Source organism: Hyalella azteca, unplaced genomic scaffold (assembly GCF_000764305.2).
Source record: "Hyalella azteca isolate HAZT.00-mixed unplaced genomic scaffold, Hazt_2.0.2 contig11104, whole genome shotgun sequence".
Classification (NCBI taxonomy): domain Eukaryota; kingdom Metazoa; phylum Arthropoda; class Malacostraca; order Amphipoda; family Hyalellidae; genus Hyalella; species Hyalella azteca.
The window spans coordinates 53,318-73,291 of NW_025941113.1; the positions used below are offsets into that span (position 1 = coordinate 53,318).

A 19,974-nucleotide genomic window follows, 5' to 3' on the forward strand; every position below is an offset into this window, starting at 1 on the left:
TGAGGAAATGTGGACACATTTCTGTACGTTTACTATGAAAAGTGATACAAATATTTACTGTGGGTTGAAATGTACTTGACTTGCGTAACTTGAGATAGAAGTCCAAATTTATTACTTTCGAATTAAATAATGCGAATCGGAAATACAACTAGGACTTTAAAATCGACCACTGCAATTAGTGTTTATCACTTATCCTGCCGTTAAACTTGTAATTCACTCTAACAACGCACTATAGAATGAAATACAGCGCCTGATGAGTAGGTTCATTGCAGATTTGAAAAAGCGTTTACGTATTGACCGGCTAATGATTTTTAAAGCTATCTCACATAAGACGCAGGTGCAAGATGCACGAGAGGCCCAGTGTTTACAGTTCTAAAGCACCTGGAATGGAGCAACGAGTTTCGGTTTCGATCCCAGCTTCCTGCCAGTTTTGGTCAAAATCGGCGTGGTTGCCGTTCGCTTATACACTGTGGATACTGGAGCAGTGTGGTGAGAGTTCGAGACCCGTATCAAGCTGTGAAAAGTTTCGCGTTTAGACGCAATTATCGACGTTCACAATCGGCGATAGGCATAATTTATGGCCTAACCTTCTACGCTAACACCACTATTAGTATTATGCGTTTCCTTCTTGGTTCTAAATTCAACAACAATAATGGCTTGAATTTTCAACATTGGTAGAACAGCGTTGACAGGCAACTAACTGACTAAATTCCATTGATTACTAATCAATTCATCCGCGAGTTAACAAAGGATAAAAAAAAGATACATTGATGCAGAATTTATTGGCAGAAGTATCAAGTTCTGATAACGTTACGAACGTTTTTAAATGCCAGTGACTGTTTACGAACACTGTAAAGTCTTTAAACTATGGGATGCAGCTCTGTATTTAATTTCAGTTGAATCCCAATTACCTCCTAAAAAATTTAATTCAAGAAATGATCCATGACTAATTTGCCGACCTCTTCAGAACGTACCGCCAGTGTTTGACAAGACGCTGAAATGGAAGCGTGAAATAGGGACAACTCTATGTACACATATCAGCATAACAGTGAGGTGCCACTATTTTAAAATTTGTACTGGAACCTCAGGTGTTGCAGAGATTTGATTCAAGCTGATGAATTGATGAGTAGTTTATTCCATGCATTGCTCGAATTAAGACGGCGATGCAGAAGAGGGAGGGCAAAATAATTGGTCGAATTTCGGAAGCAGAAAACTTGCAAATTCAAAAAAATGTTAAAACAGATATGGAATCTAATTTTAAACTAAATGATTCGTGTTGGATAATATCCAACATAAAACCAAATTGAAAGTAATTATCAGACAGAAAAATCTTTGACGTTTACAATTTGGTGGTTGGAATTCGCATATGATGAGGCTATCTACTCCTTCATACACAGTCTTAAATATCATGAAGTATGTTTGCTTTTAAACAGTTAAACCCTTAATCATGAACATTTTCCGGAATGTGAGCTCCATGCGCTCGTTGGTAATCAAAGGCTCCTTTGGAATCTGAAACAAATAAAATATAATCGTAAGAAACTCGGATTTACTATCACTTTGATACAAATTCCATTAATATATTTGAGAATGAATGATAACGAGCTAATGTATGCAGAATTTTAAGGTCACATTCAACTCGGGCTAAGATGACCATTTGAATGGCAGTGACGAAATTTACATGCAATAGTACAAAGAACAGCGCTAACATTAATCAACAAATAGTTCCTCATTCAATCGGCTGTCTATGGAACGATATACTTTTCATGGCGAGTAGACTAGTCGCATGTGCCCTATGCAAAATCCAGCACAAATTGGTTAGTTTACGTAAATTGGATCAAAGTTAAAGTGAAATTCGTCTTTGTAAATCATGCATTTTGCGACTCTTTAGATATTAAATTGAGCTTTTTATAATAGCTGTAATTATTGTAGGATGAGAGTTCCATCGTATCTTTGTCAACGTATCTTTGAACGAGTATCAAGGAAACCAAGTTCATCACCTGCTGTAGCCAGTCGTCTTGAGTGGCGCCCTCCATGAGAAGCAACGAGCCAGAGAAGAGAGGGAAACGCAGGAAGCCTCGGCCGTCTTTGCGCTGCATCTCAAACAGACGCGTTTCACCTGAGCAGTAGAAATAATAGTTATGTGCGTAGAATGGTTGTCACTTGTCAAACACATGCAGCGCAATAATAACAAATTATCTATTTGAAAAATTTGTCAATATCAACACGCGCGGGAATTTTCCTCGCGAATAGCCTGATGCGCGCACACTTCTTTCTCATTTTATCAAAATGTGATCTCACCGAGAGACACTATAGCAACGACAGGGCGCTCTCGGAGCGCAGGATGATCATGGGAGTTCCAGGTGCTGCGGTCATTGCCGTTACGGTAGAGACTGATGTAGCAGCTGTTGTACTGGCACGAAGTGTACTGCATGAGGCGGTGCAGCAGGTCAACAATCTCGGGGCGCCACGAGTCGTTCTTATAAAGAGTCATACCGCGATAACTGTAGTCGCACGGACCAACCCAGGACAGAAGGTGAGGAACGTTCACGCCTTCTCCGTCAATTATCATTCGCCGTTGATGCCACTTGGTATTCTTACGAAGAACCTCAAACATTTTCTGAAATAAAATTATCAGTTTGATTTACCTATTAATAGTTTGGGATAGTTCAAAATAAAAACAGTGTAGTTCAAAATAGAAACGGCATTTTTATGACAAACGCCCGATTGATCGAACTGTGGACTTGAATGAATCCTACCTTCACAGTCATTAGAAAAAATATTTAAATACTTCCGTGAGCTATAACTATCGCTTGGTATAAAGAGAATAACTTTTCTCGTACAGATAAAGGAATGAAATAATATACTACACATAATTTTACAACAACAACAACACCAACTATACCTGACTACCCTCGACTGTCATATATGAGGGCCAGTAGCGTATAACGGAATTGCCGGCAGCCGTGGAAGAGAGTCGAAGCTCTCCGCCTTCCTTAATAAGCCACTCTGGTACGTTCACGCAAGGGTTTTGGTCGGGTAGGCTGAGGTGACGAGGGATGTCACCCATGCGGTTCTCTGCATAACGTCCAAAATTTAGTCAGTCAAATTAATCAAGTTGTTTCAGCAGATAAATGAGATTCCATGCTCAATTTCTTAAATGATTTTCTTTCAAAAGTCAATTTAAACTCTCGTAGAACGAGCACAAAGACAATATCGATGTTTTCTATAGTATAACCATAATCAATAAGTACTAACCTGGTATTTGTGGCTGAGTGTAGGGATTCCGTCCCTCGAAATCCATGGCCCCATTTTGTCGCGGGTCTTGCATATCTCCAGGGCCTCTCATCGACCCATGCATGCCATTGACCCCACTGGGACCATTCATTGGCCTGCCGTCACCAGGGCCCCGCAAGACATTGCTGAGGCCGCCTATCTTCGAGAAAGGCAAAGGAGGATCTCCATACGCTCCAAAGGTTGCTCTGTGACTGGGAGGGGCTGAGGGGCCAGGCTGGTCGGTGTAGTGAGGGTCGAACTGCGTCAGGTTGCCGTGAGGCCGCGACTCGGGACCATCACAACGCGCCTGCTTAGCGTCAGGACTGCCGCACTCACTAACACAAAAATCGTTGCTGGTCAGGCAAAATAGAATGGAAAAGTACCAATTGTTATCGCTAAACTAATGCGTATTTTTTCCATTTAACGGCGCAGTTCAAAGCAAAAAAAAAATACAAATTCAAACTCCTGGAAAAATATACAATAGGTAGTGGCAATGAATAATTAAATAGACAATGAATAGACGTTCTAAAATGGTCGAATTATGCTCTTGTTCAGCAGAATAAAAAATGTCTTGTTCAGCAGCTTAGGAGTAGCGATGTGATCGGTGCTCCTTACCTTGGGTCACCGGGAAAAGGGCGTTTGAAGCCTCCCATCATTGCACCGACATCGGGGCCACTGCAATAAGACAATGTGTCAGGTTAAATTTGATTGAATGACATATTAACGATGATGTATGAACTCGGAAGACCTATTAAAAGCTTAGCGTTTTTTCTCGCAACTCAATCTGGAAGATACTACGCACTTGATTGGTAAAAATTTTCGGTTCGACTCATATTTCCTTTAGCACGCCCATATCAGACATTATTGAGTGCCGTATCCCATTTAGCGGGCGTCAAATTGCCTGGCTAAGAAGTAGCAGCTATTGGCTCATTACATACAAATATATAGATCAGGATATTGGTTGTCGGCAGCGGTTCGCTGCAGACCATTTTGGGAAGGTCAAGCTAAAATACTAAATAAACTACTCAGTTACACAGCCACTTGCCCAGGGTTGACGGCGGGATGTGAAGAGAACCCAGGGAAGGGCGGCGGCGCGAGGGGAGGAGGATGGTTGGGTGCCATATGGGGAGGAGGGAGCAGTGGTCGCCCATCCATTCCAGACTGAATAGGAAACACAAACATAACACAAAATGACATTTTTCATTAGCAGCGTGCAAAACATTTCGCAGTAATTAGACTTAATTTTAATTACCATTTCAGACTCGGCTTTATCAACACAAGGAAGCCAATTCTTTTAAATTTATCCCAACTCGGTTCTCAAATGAAAATAATATCACTCAAGGATGGCGCTGCACAATTACAATAACCGTCTCACTGGGCGTCGATTTGAGAGAAGATAATTTTATGAACAATACTCACGGCGCCAGGACGAATGCCTGATCGCAGAAGGTCGTCGTACTGGACGTTTTTCATGTTCTCCACCTGCTTCGCCAGCTCCCGCTCATCGCGTGGTCTGCAAACGTCAATCAAATAAGTTGCCGTGTACCGTCTTGTACCGCATATATGCAGCGATAAAAAACGCCTTCATAGCAGGAAAAAATGTTGTTCTTTACGTTTATAAAAACATCGTTAAATCAGAAAGCTCCTAGTGTCGGGAATGTATGAAAATTTTTGCCGGAGTTGTGACAATTTTAATTATCAGCATGCTGAAGAAACAGTTACGTTTACTTCAAGACTAAAACGAAACGAAAACAGAATAGTAATTATGTCAACCAATCAACCTGAGAGCTTTTCAATTCGAAGGTCAAAGATAGTAGCCTCTAATAATGCCGATAATTTTTACTTCCTTAACTTCAGCTAAGATTTGGGATCGACTAAATGGAAGATCAACGAGTTAATAGCACCCATGATCCATCATAGTTACAAATCGTATTTCAAACAAAATATAAACCAACTTTTGAAATTCACGTCAAAATAGAGCAACACAGAAGTTATACCAATGTTATCAACGATCTCTCGTAATCTGTTTTACGCAATCTAGATAAGGTAATAATAATAAATAACTCACTTGTTGGCTTGGTCGACCTGATCAGACCAGGGCGGGACTTCAGAGAAGGAGTCGTGCATGCGGTGCCCGTCAGGCTGCTGGTTGCTCATGTCTTGTGCTGACGCCAGAGACTTGTTGTGGTCAACCTCACCGTAGCCGTAGCCCTCCATTGACGCATACGTGACGACGCCTGTGTGACATGTGATACGTGATGACGCCTGTGTGTATGTGATACGTGATGACGCCTGCGTGACATGTGATACGTGATGACGCCTGTGTGACATGTGATACGTGATGACGCCTGCGTGACATGTAATACGTGATGACGCCTGCGTGATATGTGATATGGAGTCATGAAATGCTGGTCCATAAATCACGTCAGTTTCTGAAGCCATTGCAATGACAAACACAGAACCACATAGCGACTAATGCCCCGCTGCAAATACTCGGTGACTTCCAGGCCAGTTTCCCATTGACTGCAGCAAAGCCTAAATAACGCAATTGGGGAAACTAAATTAAATTACTTGGCTACATGGCAAGGGTGAGTGAGACGTACGTTAAATGCTGTGAAAGTCTCTGGTTTGTATTGCTCACCATCCGCAGAGAAGCAGGGCAAGGGAAAATGCTGCTGTGGACCAGCGGGCGATGACGTTGGGAACTTTGGAGGAGGATTAATAACTGAAACTAAGGCGGCCGCAGCATTTGCCCTCTTTTCTTCTTCCTTCTTGGCTTCTTCTGCAGAGTGGAAAAAATCGGTAAACAATATATTAAGAGTCATTGATAGGAGGAAACCAAGATAATATATTTTTATCAACATAACAAAAAAAAATAAACAAGCAGCCAAGTTTCAGTCCTTGTTAACTTTCTTGACGGAGGCTATGCATTTTATAGGAACCGCTAATGGAGAAGTGGTTTATCGTTTCATATTCGTTTGCTGTTCCATACCTTTAACTGTTTTCTTCATGTCGTCGGCTTCTTTTTTCTTTCTTTGAGCTTCGTCTCTTTCTTCCTTCTCCTTCATATCTTTGATGCTTTGCTCTAGCAGCTGCTCATGCTTCTTAAGTTCTGCACGAGCTTCCACAAGCCTGTAAAACATCAGTCAGTGAGACACACACCCTAGCTAGAGTAATAAGTGCAATGCGACACAGGGTGAATTAGGCTTTCTATGGGAAACATATTCATGCATTCCATTCAATGGAGCTTCCACACAGCTATCTTCGTATAAATGATACAATTCAAATATCACACGTGAGACTTATGTATAATGTTTGCTTCATTTGATCGAAAATCTTCATAAAATCAATTAAAAAACACCGTAATGATAGCACATCAGTTTGGAGTTCATTTCCATAGTTGTTATACAGGTAGTGACGTTGATCATGAAGATATGTGACAAATACCGTAGCAGAAAATTAATAAATAGCAAGAATTTAAAAAATATTGATATTTTTAAATAATTAAATTACTCAAAAAGTTCATCAAAGCGTTTATTATCATTATTTATTGTAGAACTCACTGGCGATTTTCCCAACTTCATGAGCCAAGAAAACTAAACGATCCATTAAAACTAAAATAAAAAAGATCAACATCAATACATTCCATGCATACAAAGTTCGTTGATTAAGTAATCACATCCAATATCTTCAAGAAAGGACAAAAATTGGCTTAGTGAAAGTTGCTGATGCTTATTGATGTATGTTGAGTAGTAGTAGTAGGGAGAGGTTTCTAGCGCTTCAGATCAGGTAGTCTATTTCGCGCCGAAGGTCCGATATTCGTATTGCAGGGTCAGGCTTCTTCATTGGTTTCAGGCTCGTGGCCTGATCCATCTGGTCTAGGGTGTATGCTTTTCTATTTCCAAGGCGCGGGTTCTATCCGTCTTCTGCTATTTCATCTCAACCAGTAACATGATGACACGAGTATGGTGTTTAGTCAGGGGTATGGGTCTCTTCAGACCTATGTCATGGTGCCGTGCTAGATATCCGGTAGCAGGTTACACTCGATTATATATCGTCTGAGATTGTCAGTCCCAAAGATGCTTCGAGGAACTTCTCTTAGCATCCTGGACAGNTCGGCCATGATTGCATCTGAGACCGCACAGCCTCGGGTCTCATCGAGACACGCAAGCCCCCCCCCCCACGACAAGGGCGAGATGGCACGGGGGGGTGATGTATGTTGAATGCAGCTCTCAGCAACAGTGATGAATTAATGAGAAACTCACTCTTTGATAGTGCCGTGTTCGCGGAGGAAAGCAATCTTCTTCTTAGCAAACCAGCACTTGTCAGAGAGCGGCAGATCCTTGGCCTGGAGAGCCAGCATGACGGCAGCGAGAACGCCGCGCGAGTCCATCGGATGCCGTTCATAACACATGTCGAATACGTGCTGATACAGGTACACGTTACCGCGGTCCTTTCTGTTGGTACGAGACATATTAATTGTAAATAGAGTGTTAATACAGGTACACGTTCCCGCGGTCCTTCCTGTTGGTACGAGACATATTAATTGTAAATAGAGTAAACCATCTGCCGTTCATAACACATGTCGAATACGTGCTGATACAGATACACGTTACCGCGGTCCTTCCTGTTGGTACGAGACATTAATTGTAAATAGAGTGAAGTGCATCTGCCTTTCATAACACATGTCGAACACGTGCTGATACAGGTACACGTTCCCGCGGTCCTTCCTGTTGGTACGAGACATATTAATTGTAAATAGAGTAAAGTATCTGCCGTTCATAACAAATGTCGATCACGTACTGAATGCTGCAACATGTGCTCGTTACCCCGGTCTTTTTTGTTGTTAAGAGTGTAAGAAACTATTTGGATCTTAACTAAACATCAAACTGGAAAATTAGGAGCAGAAAATGCAATGTAAATGGAAGGATCATGCAAGCGAGGAACTAAAAAGTTCCACCTCTGCTCATTATGAGACTAAAAGACTAAGAATTCCGTTTCCAGACCAACTTTTGGCCAAAATATAAATCATAGGTACATTCTTATAGTATACATTCAATAAGTCTTAATACATAAATTATTTTGATTTAAATAATCTATGAGATCACTAGAGAAGCCGGAAACAAGTTGATATTATTTCAATGAAAAACGATACATATTGCAATAGTTGTTGAACAGTTTGCTATGTTTGGTAAATCCGTCAAAAAATCTCTCATTAAAACTGTAACGGCAAAAACACTAGCTTAGTTCAGTTTAGGAGAAATGTTGACATTTTAATGTCTCATGTCTGCTAGCTTACAACAGTAAAAAATTAAGATCTATCAGCATAAAAAAAGATTCCTGGAACACATGAAGAGCGATCGGTAATTATGACATTAAAAATTTATAAACCTAACACACGAACTTTTTTTGCACCACTACTCGAATTATTTTTATTTAAAGGGTATCTTACATTTGATGCAGTCCCTAGGCGCATATTGATAAATAACAATTCTAGGTACCAAACCTTAAGAAACAAGCACTCACTTGAGAGCCTTGCGTAGCAGAGCAAGTGCTGCGTCAAAATTGTCTCGCACCTGCACAACAGGAAAAATAATCACTAAACTGATTATGATCCTCGTCTTGTGGAATTATATTCAATAACAAAAAATAATACTGGGACCTTCCAATAATATTCAGTGCACGAGCGTCGATCACATGACTAATGTAGAGCTTACCGCACTTAACTCGATCATGGCTTAAAAACTTTATTTAAGGCAATAAATTATAATGTAGAAGCTAGCTTACCTTGTAGAAGAATCTTGCGCATTTGATTAATAACATTCAACGCACGACCGTCGATCACATGACTAATGTAGAGCTTTATTTTTTATAACTTTATTTGTATTATAACTTTATTTATATTATAACTTTATTTATATTATAACTTTATTTATGGAAATAAATTATAATGTAGATGCTAGCCTACCTTGTAGAGAAATCTTGCGTATTTGATTAATAACATTCAATACACGCGCGTCAATTAGATGACTAATGTAGAGCTTTATTTTTTATAACTTTATTTATATTATAACTTTATTTATATTATAACTTTATGGAAATAAATTATAATGTAGCCGCTAGCCTACCTTGTAGAGAAATCTTGCGTATTTGATGGCCAGGAAGGAGCGTTCTCTGGGCGCGACGACGGCGTTCATCGCGTCTTTGTAAGTCTGCTCGACGAGCACCTCGTTGTCAGCCCGGTGCTCCAGCTCTGCCTGCGCCACTCTGCACACACAACTCTACACATCAGATAAAACTTACCTCGTAAACTATAGAAGAATAACATTTTCCTGTTCTAAATGACAGGTTAATCCAGAAGCTTGGTAGATAACTTAGTCTCTCTGATGCAGTCAAATGTAATTTTGCTACAACTAACGAAATAAAAAATACCAATCATAAAATGTGTAGAGGTGCCTATTTTACGCAATTGTGCTACGTGCAATTCACTAATCTTACACATAATGTATCCGAGAAGACTGATCCAGATAAATGCCAAAATCACGTTTTTAAGAGCGAGGAAGTTTGATGAAGTAACAAGCCGAATTGAAGTAGCACTTTTCTGTCTAGTATATTTGTAGCCGTGTAAAGATCGCATGGTTATATATATTCATGAATCATGACCTCAACATACTTCAAAGACCCAAGGCCCACAGGGATCTAAAAGTGCCGATTTATTTAATCTTTCATAATTTTTTTAATATTATTGCTTTTAAAACTCCTGTTGAAGGAACATGTAACAAAAACCTTTTAATACTTGAATTAAATATGAAAAATCTCAATGAATTCACGATAGATTCCATAATTCCAAAAAACTATTCCCAGATCATTTTAGATTGACTAGACAAATAATACGAAATTACTATCCGAAATTTCACCCAGAGCAAGTCAGAAATTGAACACTACAATAAATTTATCAAGCATTGCTGCTCATCTCATAACACGTCAATCATAAAGCTTAAAATTCCTCAATGAATGCATTTATTGATAATGAAGACCAGTCACCGGACACAGTGCAGTAGAGACAGCTGACCTGGCAGTGAGCAGCGTAGGGTGCTTGGCGACCACGGTGCTCAGCAGCTCGCGCGCCGTGCTCACGTTGTCTGAACAAAACAAGTGCGCATCAGGCGTCGGGACACATGCATGGTTGGTGACTCTCTAAACCATTATGCATATTTTGATAAGAGTTTTTTAGACAGGAGAGGTAATACGTAGGGGAACATGCATGACTGTTGACGTTCGTCATAATAAATCTTTTGATGAATATAGTTTTTAGTGTGACTTAAGCTATCAACGGAAATGCAAAACAAGAGAGCTCTTTACAGATTACTGTATACGATACATCGATGAACCAAACACATCAATATTGTAACTTCAAGCTGTGAACCAAATATGCATGAAAGAAGAAAATAAAATGACACTCTCCCATAAATTTTTAGCGACGATTACTCCATTAGTCACATTACCAAACGCCATTACTAAAACATTTTCGACCTTAAAGCGAGGAATCAATTCCGAAAACGAAACCAATTGCATATGAGAAGTAATACATCACGATTCTCTGTATCTTGGCACATCATGCAGATAAGAAAACGGGGGACAAATTTTTCTGTTAACATAGGTAAGCAATTCAGGTATCTTCTATCTGCTGATAAAACTTTACCAACAACAAAAACATTATCAACGATTTATCAACAAAACATCGTTGATAGAACATGTACATAATCTCAAGACAAGTAAATGGTAACATCAAGAGTTAGTGCGAATCTCACCTGAGCAGCGGTTACGGGTCACATTTTACACGCAAAAGCCCAAAAACTTGAGCGCCCTTACGCGCACAGCAAACAATAATCATATATAAAGAGAGAGAACACCTGTCTGTAGAAATCTCTTACGAGATAGAAGTAAATTTTGCATACAAATATTTTCACTGCACTACAATATTTTACAAGAAATAAACTTCTGCTCAGACTTGTCATCAGTCTCCGCTTAATGAATAAATATTAACAATACATTTCTAACGCCACTCAAGTCTTTAATTTTCGATATCACTGCCTGCTAAGTTAACAACATATCAACAAAAAACAGTTAACATAACAAAAATAATTATGAGTCCATTTTCCCGAATAGCTTTTCTTTGAGGCACAAGTTTCAAGTTACAGAAAGACATCTTTGAGATATGCTAAACACGTTCAATACTTGGCAGCCTAAACCAAAAAAGCCTGCGCCTCTATACTCGAATAGGTAACATAACAGAAATCAATCTCTGAGGAGATTCCGTTCACAATTAGATCAGAATAAGTCATAGACAATGTACCATTAGGGTAATTACATCAGTTATATACATTATCACAACAAACATATAGCAAAGCACGTTCCGCGAACCTAGGTTCTAAAGATTGAGAAGAGAATCAAAGTACAAATTGAGAAATTGTAACCTCAATGAGAACAAGAACTCATCGGGCATGTTCAATTATCTGACACGTAGAACTAGTCAGGTTTATTGCATTTTAGTCTAAATAATTCTTAATCAACAGGTAACTCTAGTACACTCAGAATTATTCCGACATTCACTACCCCGGGAACTCCCATCGACCTTCCATTAATCATAATTAGAGCGTGAAATCAATGTGAGCTTTCATAAGTATATATACAAAATAACTTATTTCTTCCTGATGAAATACGTGAAATTGAAGAATTTGAATAAGGCTGACCATGGCACTGGGAATTGCGTAAACATTTCCGAGTTAGATAGTAGTCCCAGTTAATGCAATATTCGACAAAATGTTTCAAAGCCTCTAAAAAGATGCGTGACATAAAATATTCTCACTAACAACGAATCGTACTCAATTTTAAGCAACACCCAATAGTCAAAGAGCAGGTAAATTAGAATGAAGAAGACGATTCATACATCGACACAAGCCTTACCTTGGAGCTCCTCAAATTGCGCCCATTGCATGGCAATGAGAGGCTTGTTGGGACAATGTATCCATGAAGCTCTTCTGTAGATTTGACGTACATCTTCCCAGTCGGCTTGCTCATAGACCCATTGTCTAGTAAGGGTGGGGCACCTAAGCACACGACCCACCAAGCCCACACCTTCACATACGTAACCAACAACGTCTTCATAAGTCCAACAACTGCGACCAGTATTAATGAAAGCCCTATCTGTAATATGCTGAGAATTAGGCACAGAATTCATCTCGTTTAGGTAAACAACATCATCCTCCTCCTCATCTACAGGCTCACTTTTGATCTGGTCTTTACTGATGATAGCAGCATCACCTGCTACAGCCTTAGAACTAGCGTCTCTACTCAATACTTGAGTGTCTTCAGGAGTTTTATTAGCAGCACTGGATTGTTCGGAGCTATCAACACCACTGTCTTTGTTACCACTAACACCATCACTGTTGTTATTATCACTCTTAGCATCTAAAATAGCACTAGTGTTCTCCCTGCCTGTAGCAGACGTCTCGCTATCAGTAGCTGCGTCAGGGCCAGCAGCGCCAGGGGCAGCAGCAGTGGCAGTCTCACCACCACTGCTGCTGCCACCTTCCTTGTCAGCGCTCTCGGCCACACCGTCAGCTTCATCATCAACATTATCAGTTTTGACATCAGAGTTCTGGTCCTTTACAAACACTCCTGCCTTAACATTAGCCACATGCTGCTCCATGTAGCGCGCGTACCTGCACCAAAACTCTTCATACTGAGCGCATGCCACTAAGCAACGTTCAAACAATACGATCACTCGAAAAGCATCGCCTTCTTTTATCTCAAGGTCTAAATATTCATTCCAGTTCTTCAACTGGCGACGATCTAAAGCTTTGATGTGGAAATATGGCCGCTTTATCTGCAAGCAAACGAAAATTATAAATAAACAAATATAGACGTTTCAATTTACATTTACCAAGAAATAGGAATGACTCAAACCAAGATGACTTCTAAAACAATTATGTGAGCTTAAATCAAGCAATGTCAGATATCTTGTATTTAGAACACTTTAAATGTCCGCATCAAGAAGGCATGTTGGCTTCCATCAAAAGATTTATTTTTCAAATCCAGAGCAAATGCTGCCACGGCGCAGGATCTCTAAAAATCTTTCCAGGGGATGTGTGTTAACTGAATATTACAGAAAATTAAAGCACTCAGGTAGGCTAAGAGTATCATATGTACAATGACAAGGTGGGGTTGTTCCTAATGATGTGCATATGCCTCACCCGCTCCTCAAACTTCCAGCGCCTGTTGACAGCCTTCTCGTTGGCCTCGTGTACAGGCACCAGACTAGCCACGAGCTTCTCCTTGATAGCAGCCGACAACTTGTCTTCTGGCTGTTGTGTCTGCACATACTAACATCTCTAAATGAAGAAAACAAAATTCCACGTACATGTTAGTTGTGTTATTAATATTACTGATATATCAAGAATTTTGTATAATATAAAGTAGCAATTTCTTTACAATTAAATCAGGAATAAAAGAATAGGTGACAATGAAGCATCAGCAATGACATAATAATCTACTAGATTGAACAGAAATATTTCACTTAAGCGTGTCAAGGAACCTTCTTAGGCGCATTGGGAGGAAGCAGAGGACCAGGCGTGTACTTGAGGTTAAGTTGTTTGCAGCAAGCTTTTCTCGCTGCCTCATACTCTTCAGGCGGCAGCAGCGAGCGTGGGTGATAATCTCGCACCAGCTCCAGGAACCTGGGAACAAGATTTTACATAACTTGGGATACAATCCTAATAGACTTGTATCTAACTAGGATTAGTTATAATAAATGTGTATCTAACCAGGATTAGTTATAATAAACGTGTATCTAACCAGGATTAGTTATAATGAACTAGTATCTAACCAGGATTAGTTATTCCAAATACTAAAAAGCAATTTGAGGGGGTTTGACTCCACATGTTTGCCTTGCTAGGTGTAGTTTAATGCCAGTTAAAGCGACGCAAATTTTTTTCCAGAAATCATTCATTTTTAAATGTTACTTCAATGAACTTGTTGTTGAAAGAACACATGATCTGAAGTGACGTACATTGAACTGCTTGATAACAGCGTACAGCCATAGCACTCAAGATAAACAATACAAATATGGAGTGTTCATATTTCAGTGTTCATGACTGGGACAACTGATGGTATGTGGTGAAATGAGTATGAAAAGAATGGGTGTGAAGAAATTTGTTGTAATGCTGGGTACATTATATTCCAAGAATATAATAGTATATATATTATAATATGCAGTTTGATTGAAGATCAGAGAATGCTTTTTATTAATAATCTTCTTATTTGTTTTTTCAATGAGTCAAACAAAATTTTCAACGAGTCTCTGGTCTTCAATAAAACTTGCATAAAAGAAAAGCTTCTGCTGAACTACACCAATATTATAAATAGCGCACTACCTGTCCCAGTGTTTGTTGTACTGCTTGGTGGGAGTGCTGAGGAGCTTCTTGTAGACTTGCACAAGTTTGATGAAGTTCTCCTGCTGCGTGTAGTACTGGATGCAATAGTCCCATACCTCAACACTGCGGTACGAGGCTCCCACGCACTCCATGCAGTCTTCTATTGCTCTGAACACAAAAGCTTATTACTTTACAATTGCAGAGATGCAAAAAATTCATTGAGATAAAAGAGAAATCAATAAAAAATTTTGTGAAAAATAAATTATACAATATAATTTTAAAACATTTCCATAGGAGAGAAATACAGAGGACCATACGAGAAATACAGACAACCAAAAAATAAATGAAATTTATTTCTGTATTCGAGTTGATTACAAATTTTTAATTGATATATGCACATTTAATACATCTCATTAAAGCAATCAGGGAGAGTCTAACTCAGACTGTGTGATCCATCCTGTCAATATCAAAGATATGAAAGAGATAAGAGCACTGACTGTGTGATCCATCCTGTCAAGTGTCAACATCAAAGATATGAGAGATAAGAGCACTGACTGTGTGATCCACCCTGTCAATATCAAAGATATGAGAGAGATAAGAGCACTGACTGTGTGATCCACCCTGTCAATATCAAAGATATGAGAGAGATAAGAGCACTGACTGTGTGATCCACCCTATCAATATCAAAGATATGAGAGAGATAAGAGCACTGACTGTGTGATCCACCCTGTCAATATCAAAGATATGAGAGAGATAAGAGCACTGACTGTGTGATCCACCCTATCAATATCAAAGATATGAGAGAGATAAGAGCACTGACTGTGTGACGACGGATTTGTCGAGGTCGTTCTCGCTGGCATATTTCTGAAGAGCTTGCAAGGCGGCGGTCCAGAGCTCCGTGCACACGGGGATACAGCGAGCGCCTTCAAGCAGCAAACCAAGACTCCTGGAATATGACACAACTTATCAATTTATCATCAAGTTTGTCAGGAAGAAAAAGTAAAATAGAGGGTGAATCAATTGTAGGTCACTATAAGCAACAATTCATACAAGGATCTGAATTCTCTATCATAGTAACTACAGTAACAATTTAATCACAGCTATAGTGCATGATTGTGAATAATTTTACTAAAGCTTATTTATATGAGCTGTAATTGTGTGCACAAGAAGTATTTGCAAGTAAGTTAAAGAGACATTAGAAGATACAGACCGTTCTGGGCTGCCATGCTTAAGTTCCATGTCGCTGATTTTGCGCCAGTAAGCAAAGCAATATGGGTACAGGGGCAGGAACCCATCTAAAGCTGCTCGCGCTGCATCAATGTTATCCTGGAAGCAAAAATAAAGCAATATATTACTACTTTGAACTAAAAATCTGGCAGGACAAGCCAATCAAAAATACATTCATGTAATGTGTGTTTTTGATCAGTATTTACTCGATATTCATTTATTCTATCATTTTCCCAGAGTATATTTCTGCTAAAATATATTAACTAGAAGTTAATGCGATGCAACTAGAATATAGAAAGAAATAAAACATCTCAATTTCTAGTTAACCTTAACAGATATTATCAAAGATAAATTAGAATTTTATCCCAAAGTTAAATCTTATAAATGAAGGTCAAGGAGTCTCACCATGGCTTCTACATGACTAAGGAGGTAAGTCCAGCCATTAAAATCGTAGGGGTTGTCCTGTACAAACTGCCAGTACTGATGCAGCGTCTCCCAGGCAGCCTGAACCTCTGCCTCCTTACGCTGCTTGGCAGCAAACCTGTCCTCGGAGCTCGAGGCTCGGATCGCGTCTTTCTTGCTGTTGAAGGCGTTTGCGATACCAACCACCTGCAGGTATCAGTTGCTACGTTAGGCTTACATTTTATAATTGTAAAAATTAACACAAATTAATATTAATCCTCTATTGAGTTCTTGAATAAGCGCAAAAGGCTTCAGCCTACCTAAATGGCCATTAAAATGTCATACATAAATTAATTTCCATTAAAATAGTGTATTAAGTTAATGGTAAATACTGATGTATTTTTAGAGCAAAGTAGAAACTCGAAAAAGATGGATGTAAATGTTTTACGACACCAATTAATCACTCATAAATATTCAATGCAGCCATAAAGCTATAGAAACCATTTTGTGTTCTTCATTGACTCGAAGTTACCAAAAACGAAAGTTTGAACTCACTGCAGTAGCTGTGAGCTGCTCATGGGAAGACTCGTCCGAGGTAGCCGAGCACGTCGTGGCAGTAGTAGAAACAGTAGAGGTGCTAGCGTTGCCTGAACTAGCGCCAGCAGTTGCTGTTATTGGAGCTGCTGCATTGGAAGTCTCAATAGCAGAAGCAGCCACAGCAGAGGCCTGGGCAATTTCACTCGCTGCTGAAAGCATTCCTTGCTGTGACTCGAGAAATTGTTCAGCAGAACGTTGTTGCTGATAAATTTGCTGCTGGGAAACATTTGGTGCAGGGCCTGAAACTGTGCCAAAGCTCCAGTCACCGGAAGTCCGAGGACCACAACCTGCATTCATTTGCTGATTGCCCATGAAGTTTGGTGGTCCATTGGGACGGAAGGGAAATCCCCCCATTCCAGGGTGCTGGCCAAACTGAGGCATGGGTCCACTCAGGCCTTGTGGTGGACCCATCATGCCAACAGGAGGACCGTTCATGACCATCGGGGAACCCATCATACCTCCAGGGCTATTCATACCTTGGAATCCAGGTAGTCGACCACTGCCAACAAAACCATTTGGGCCTCCACCACCTCCCATGCCTTGTGGGGCTCTAGGCCCACCCATCCCATGAGGGCCTCCCAAGACACGGAGACCTCCTGGGCCACCCATGCCTTGAGGACCACAATGATTACCCATGCCTTGAGGACCACCAGGACCACACATGCCTTGTGGACCACCAGGGCCTCCAGGACCACCCATGCCTTGATGACCTCCGGGGCCACCCATGCCTTGACGGCCTCCAGGACCACCCATGCCTTGAGGGCCTCCAGGGCCGCCCATGCCTTGAGGGCCTCCAGGACCACCCATGCCCTGAGGTCCTCCAGGGCCGCCCATGCCTTGAGGGCCTCCAGGGCCACCCATGCCTTGAGGTCCTCCATGGCCACCCATCATTTGTGGTGGCCCACACATATTCATATGAGGTCCTCCCATAGAGTTTGGTGGTCCACCCATCCCCATATGAGGTCCTCCGATGCTGCTGTTAGGTGGCCCACCACAAGACATGGGAGGAAAAAAGTTGTTTGTCATGTTGTTGTCCTTTACAAATGAAGAATTCAAGTTGGGAATTGGCTTCATTAGGCCACCCCGGCCACGCCAACCCTGCCATGCCTGCCGTCCCCTGTTGCCTCTGCCAGACATCTCAAAGTAGCTTTGAGATCTTAGTAGTTGATTGAAAATCCTGAAATGTTCAGGAAAAATAAATTTCAGATTTGTTGAAACACCTTGCATACATACATAGACAGCTACATTTATTAAATATTAAGCAGCATAAATATGTTCAGCTATTTCTAGTTCCTGTTAACATAAGTTATTGCTCTCATTCAATTTAATATATAAATGCCATTATTTGCAGAAGAAAAAATTTAAAATGAAAGATACTTGCCAAGTAAGGTCATGTTCCAGAGAGCAGCACTTCAATGCAACTCCACAATGGAGCACCAACAGCTTATCTACTGCCTCCTACTACTGCAGTCAGCTTAAAAATGTTCTTCCCAACTGAAAAATAAATCACAGCATTAAATAGGTACATGTTTGAGAAAATCAAGTGTTTATGATCTATGAAGCAATAGTTTCAGATGTCATGTATACACAAAAAAGGAATTTTTCTTATTCAATATACTATTTATAATTATTCTATTCTTGAATATTTTTCACATAGGAAAGATAAAGATATATTTTTTTGCAAAGGAAAGAATGTAAATATAAAAGAACAAACTTTGAGTGGTTACATCTGATAACCAACAGATTACTTCAATTACACAGTAATTATAAGTAAAGAAGTGTTTAAAAATGAGCAAATGAGTACATACATTTATAATAAAAAAAATTAGAATTATACTGAAATTATGTATAAACAAGATTGAGTTAACTAACCTTATATTTAAAATAAAAATTGAAAGGCAATAACTTTGCCTAATTCTATGCATTAAGAATTTGCTTAGAGGATGTTTGTAAACCAATCAAGCTTTTCCTAACAACGTAAATTTATATTTATTCAAGGATAAAAAAGATTAGTAATTGTTCCTATAACTATCACTTGCAACTACTCTGAAAGAAATGTTCTACCTGACATATATATGATCTGGGAAGAAAAATTTTATTAAGGGTTAACAACACAGAATGAAGATAGTATACAAAGATTTAATTGTAAGTGATAGTGTACTTAAGATAGTGTACACTTGATTCAAAAAATGTTCCTTATCAAATCATGGATTTCTATGATACCGTAACAGTATCATGATAGCTCCAAAGATTTTTTAGATGTTTAGAAAAGAATGCAGAAATGGCTATGCTCACACTAACATTATCTCTATTGTGAAATAGAAGTAGGCAAACTCTTTAATTAATACAAACATTTTTCACATTAAAGCCCATATTAAAATGTCAACAACAAGAAAATGGAATATCTTTCAAACTTTGATATGAAAGATCCCTCAAATCCAAACCAAGCAATTGGCAAATAAAAATGAGCAAGCTAACAAAATTTGGCACTGGTTGATAAAAAAAAATTCATAAAAAACAGAAAAAAGGGGGTACTTTAAAGGGGGTACTTTATCTCCACCTACAAATATTGTGCTACAACATTGAGACACTTATCATTCAATTTGTAAAGACAACACTTCTAAAGAATCCAGTGTTTCCAATGTTACTGATGTAGGTAGTGGATGTACAATGAATTTCTTATTTTATTTTCAAATATTAACCAAATTAATTTTTCAATTTTTTTAATACATATATAAACATTTTTTTTTTTATTATTTATTCTGTCAATTGATTCATGCATTGCCTCCAACTTCACACAAGTGTGCAAAATTTCGGATCAATTGGAGAGATAAAAGTGTGTCAATATCAATTATAAGATTTGTTGCTGACAAAATTAATTTCTCAGTTTTTCAATATTGAAATTTTTTTTTAATTTTTAAAATCATTTATTCTGTCAATTGATTCATGCATTGTCTCCAACTTTATGCAAGTGTGCCAAATTTCAGATCGATTGGACATGTATTAGTGTGTCAAATATTGATTATAAGATTTGTAGCAG

The 19,974-nt window shown here is 39.3% G+C and overlaps 1 protein-coding gene across 3 annotated transcripts; it reads right to left on the bottom strand.

The window, feature by feature from the left end:
• Positions 1-767: 767 nt before the first annotated feature.
• On the bottom strand, positions 768-18,994 carry LOC108674549. 3 transcript variants are annotated; one of them, XM_047882695.1, is made up of 26 exons: positions 18,807-18,994; positions 18,316-18,428; positions 16,893-18,111; positions 16,341-16,544; positions 15,919-16,034; positions 15,529-15,654; positions 14,709-14,876; positions 13,871-14,012; positions 13,530-13,649; positions 12,878-13,162; positions 12,241-12,829; positions 10,346-10,415; positions 9,402-9,540; positions 8,800-8,849; positions 7,539-7,730; positions 6,266-6,405; positions 5,915-6,055; positions 5,342-5,510; positions 4,693-4,786; positions 4,307-4,434; positions 3,889-3,948; positions 3,256-3,608; positions 2,903-3,075; positions 2,299-2,617; positions 1,998-2,116; positions 768-1,509 (listed from the first exon to the last, which is right to left on the bottom strand). In XM_047882695.1, exons 3-26 carry the CDS (start codon positions 18,069-18,071, stop codon positions 1,426-1,428), a joined length of 5,160 nt encoding a protein of 1,719 aa, XP_047738651.1. In that variant the 5' UTR covers positions 18,072-18,111; positions 18,316-18,428; positions 18,807-18,994; the 3' UTR covers positions 768-1,425. The 3 variants fall into 3 exon arrangements, with proteins under 3 accessions (XP_047738651.1, XP_018018000.1, XP_018017999.1); XM_018162511.2 differs by having other exon boundaries at positions 4,319-4,434; positions 12,241-13,162; XM_018162510.2 differs by having other exon boundaries at positions 12,241-13,162.
• Positions 18,995-19,974: the final 980 nt, after the last annotated feature.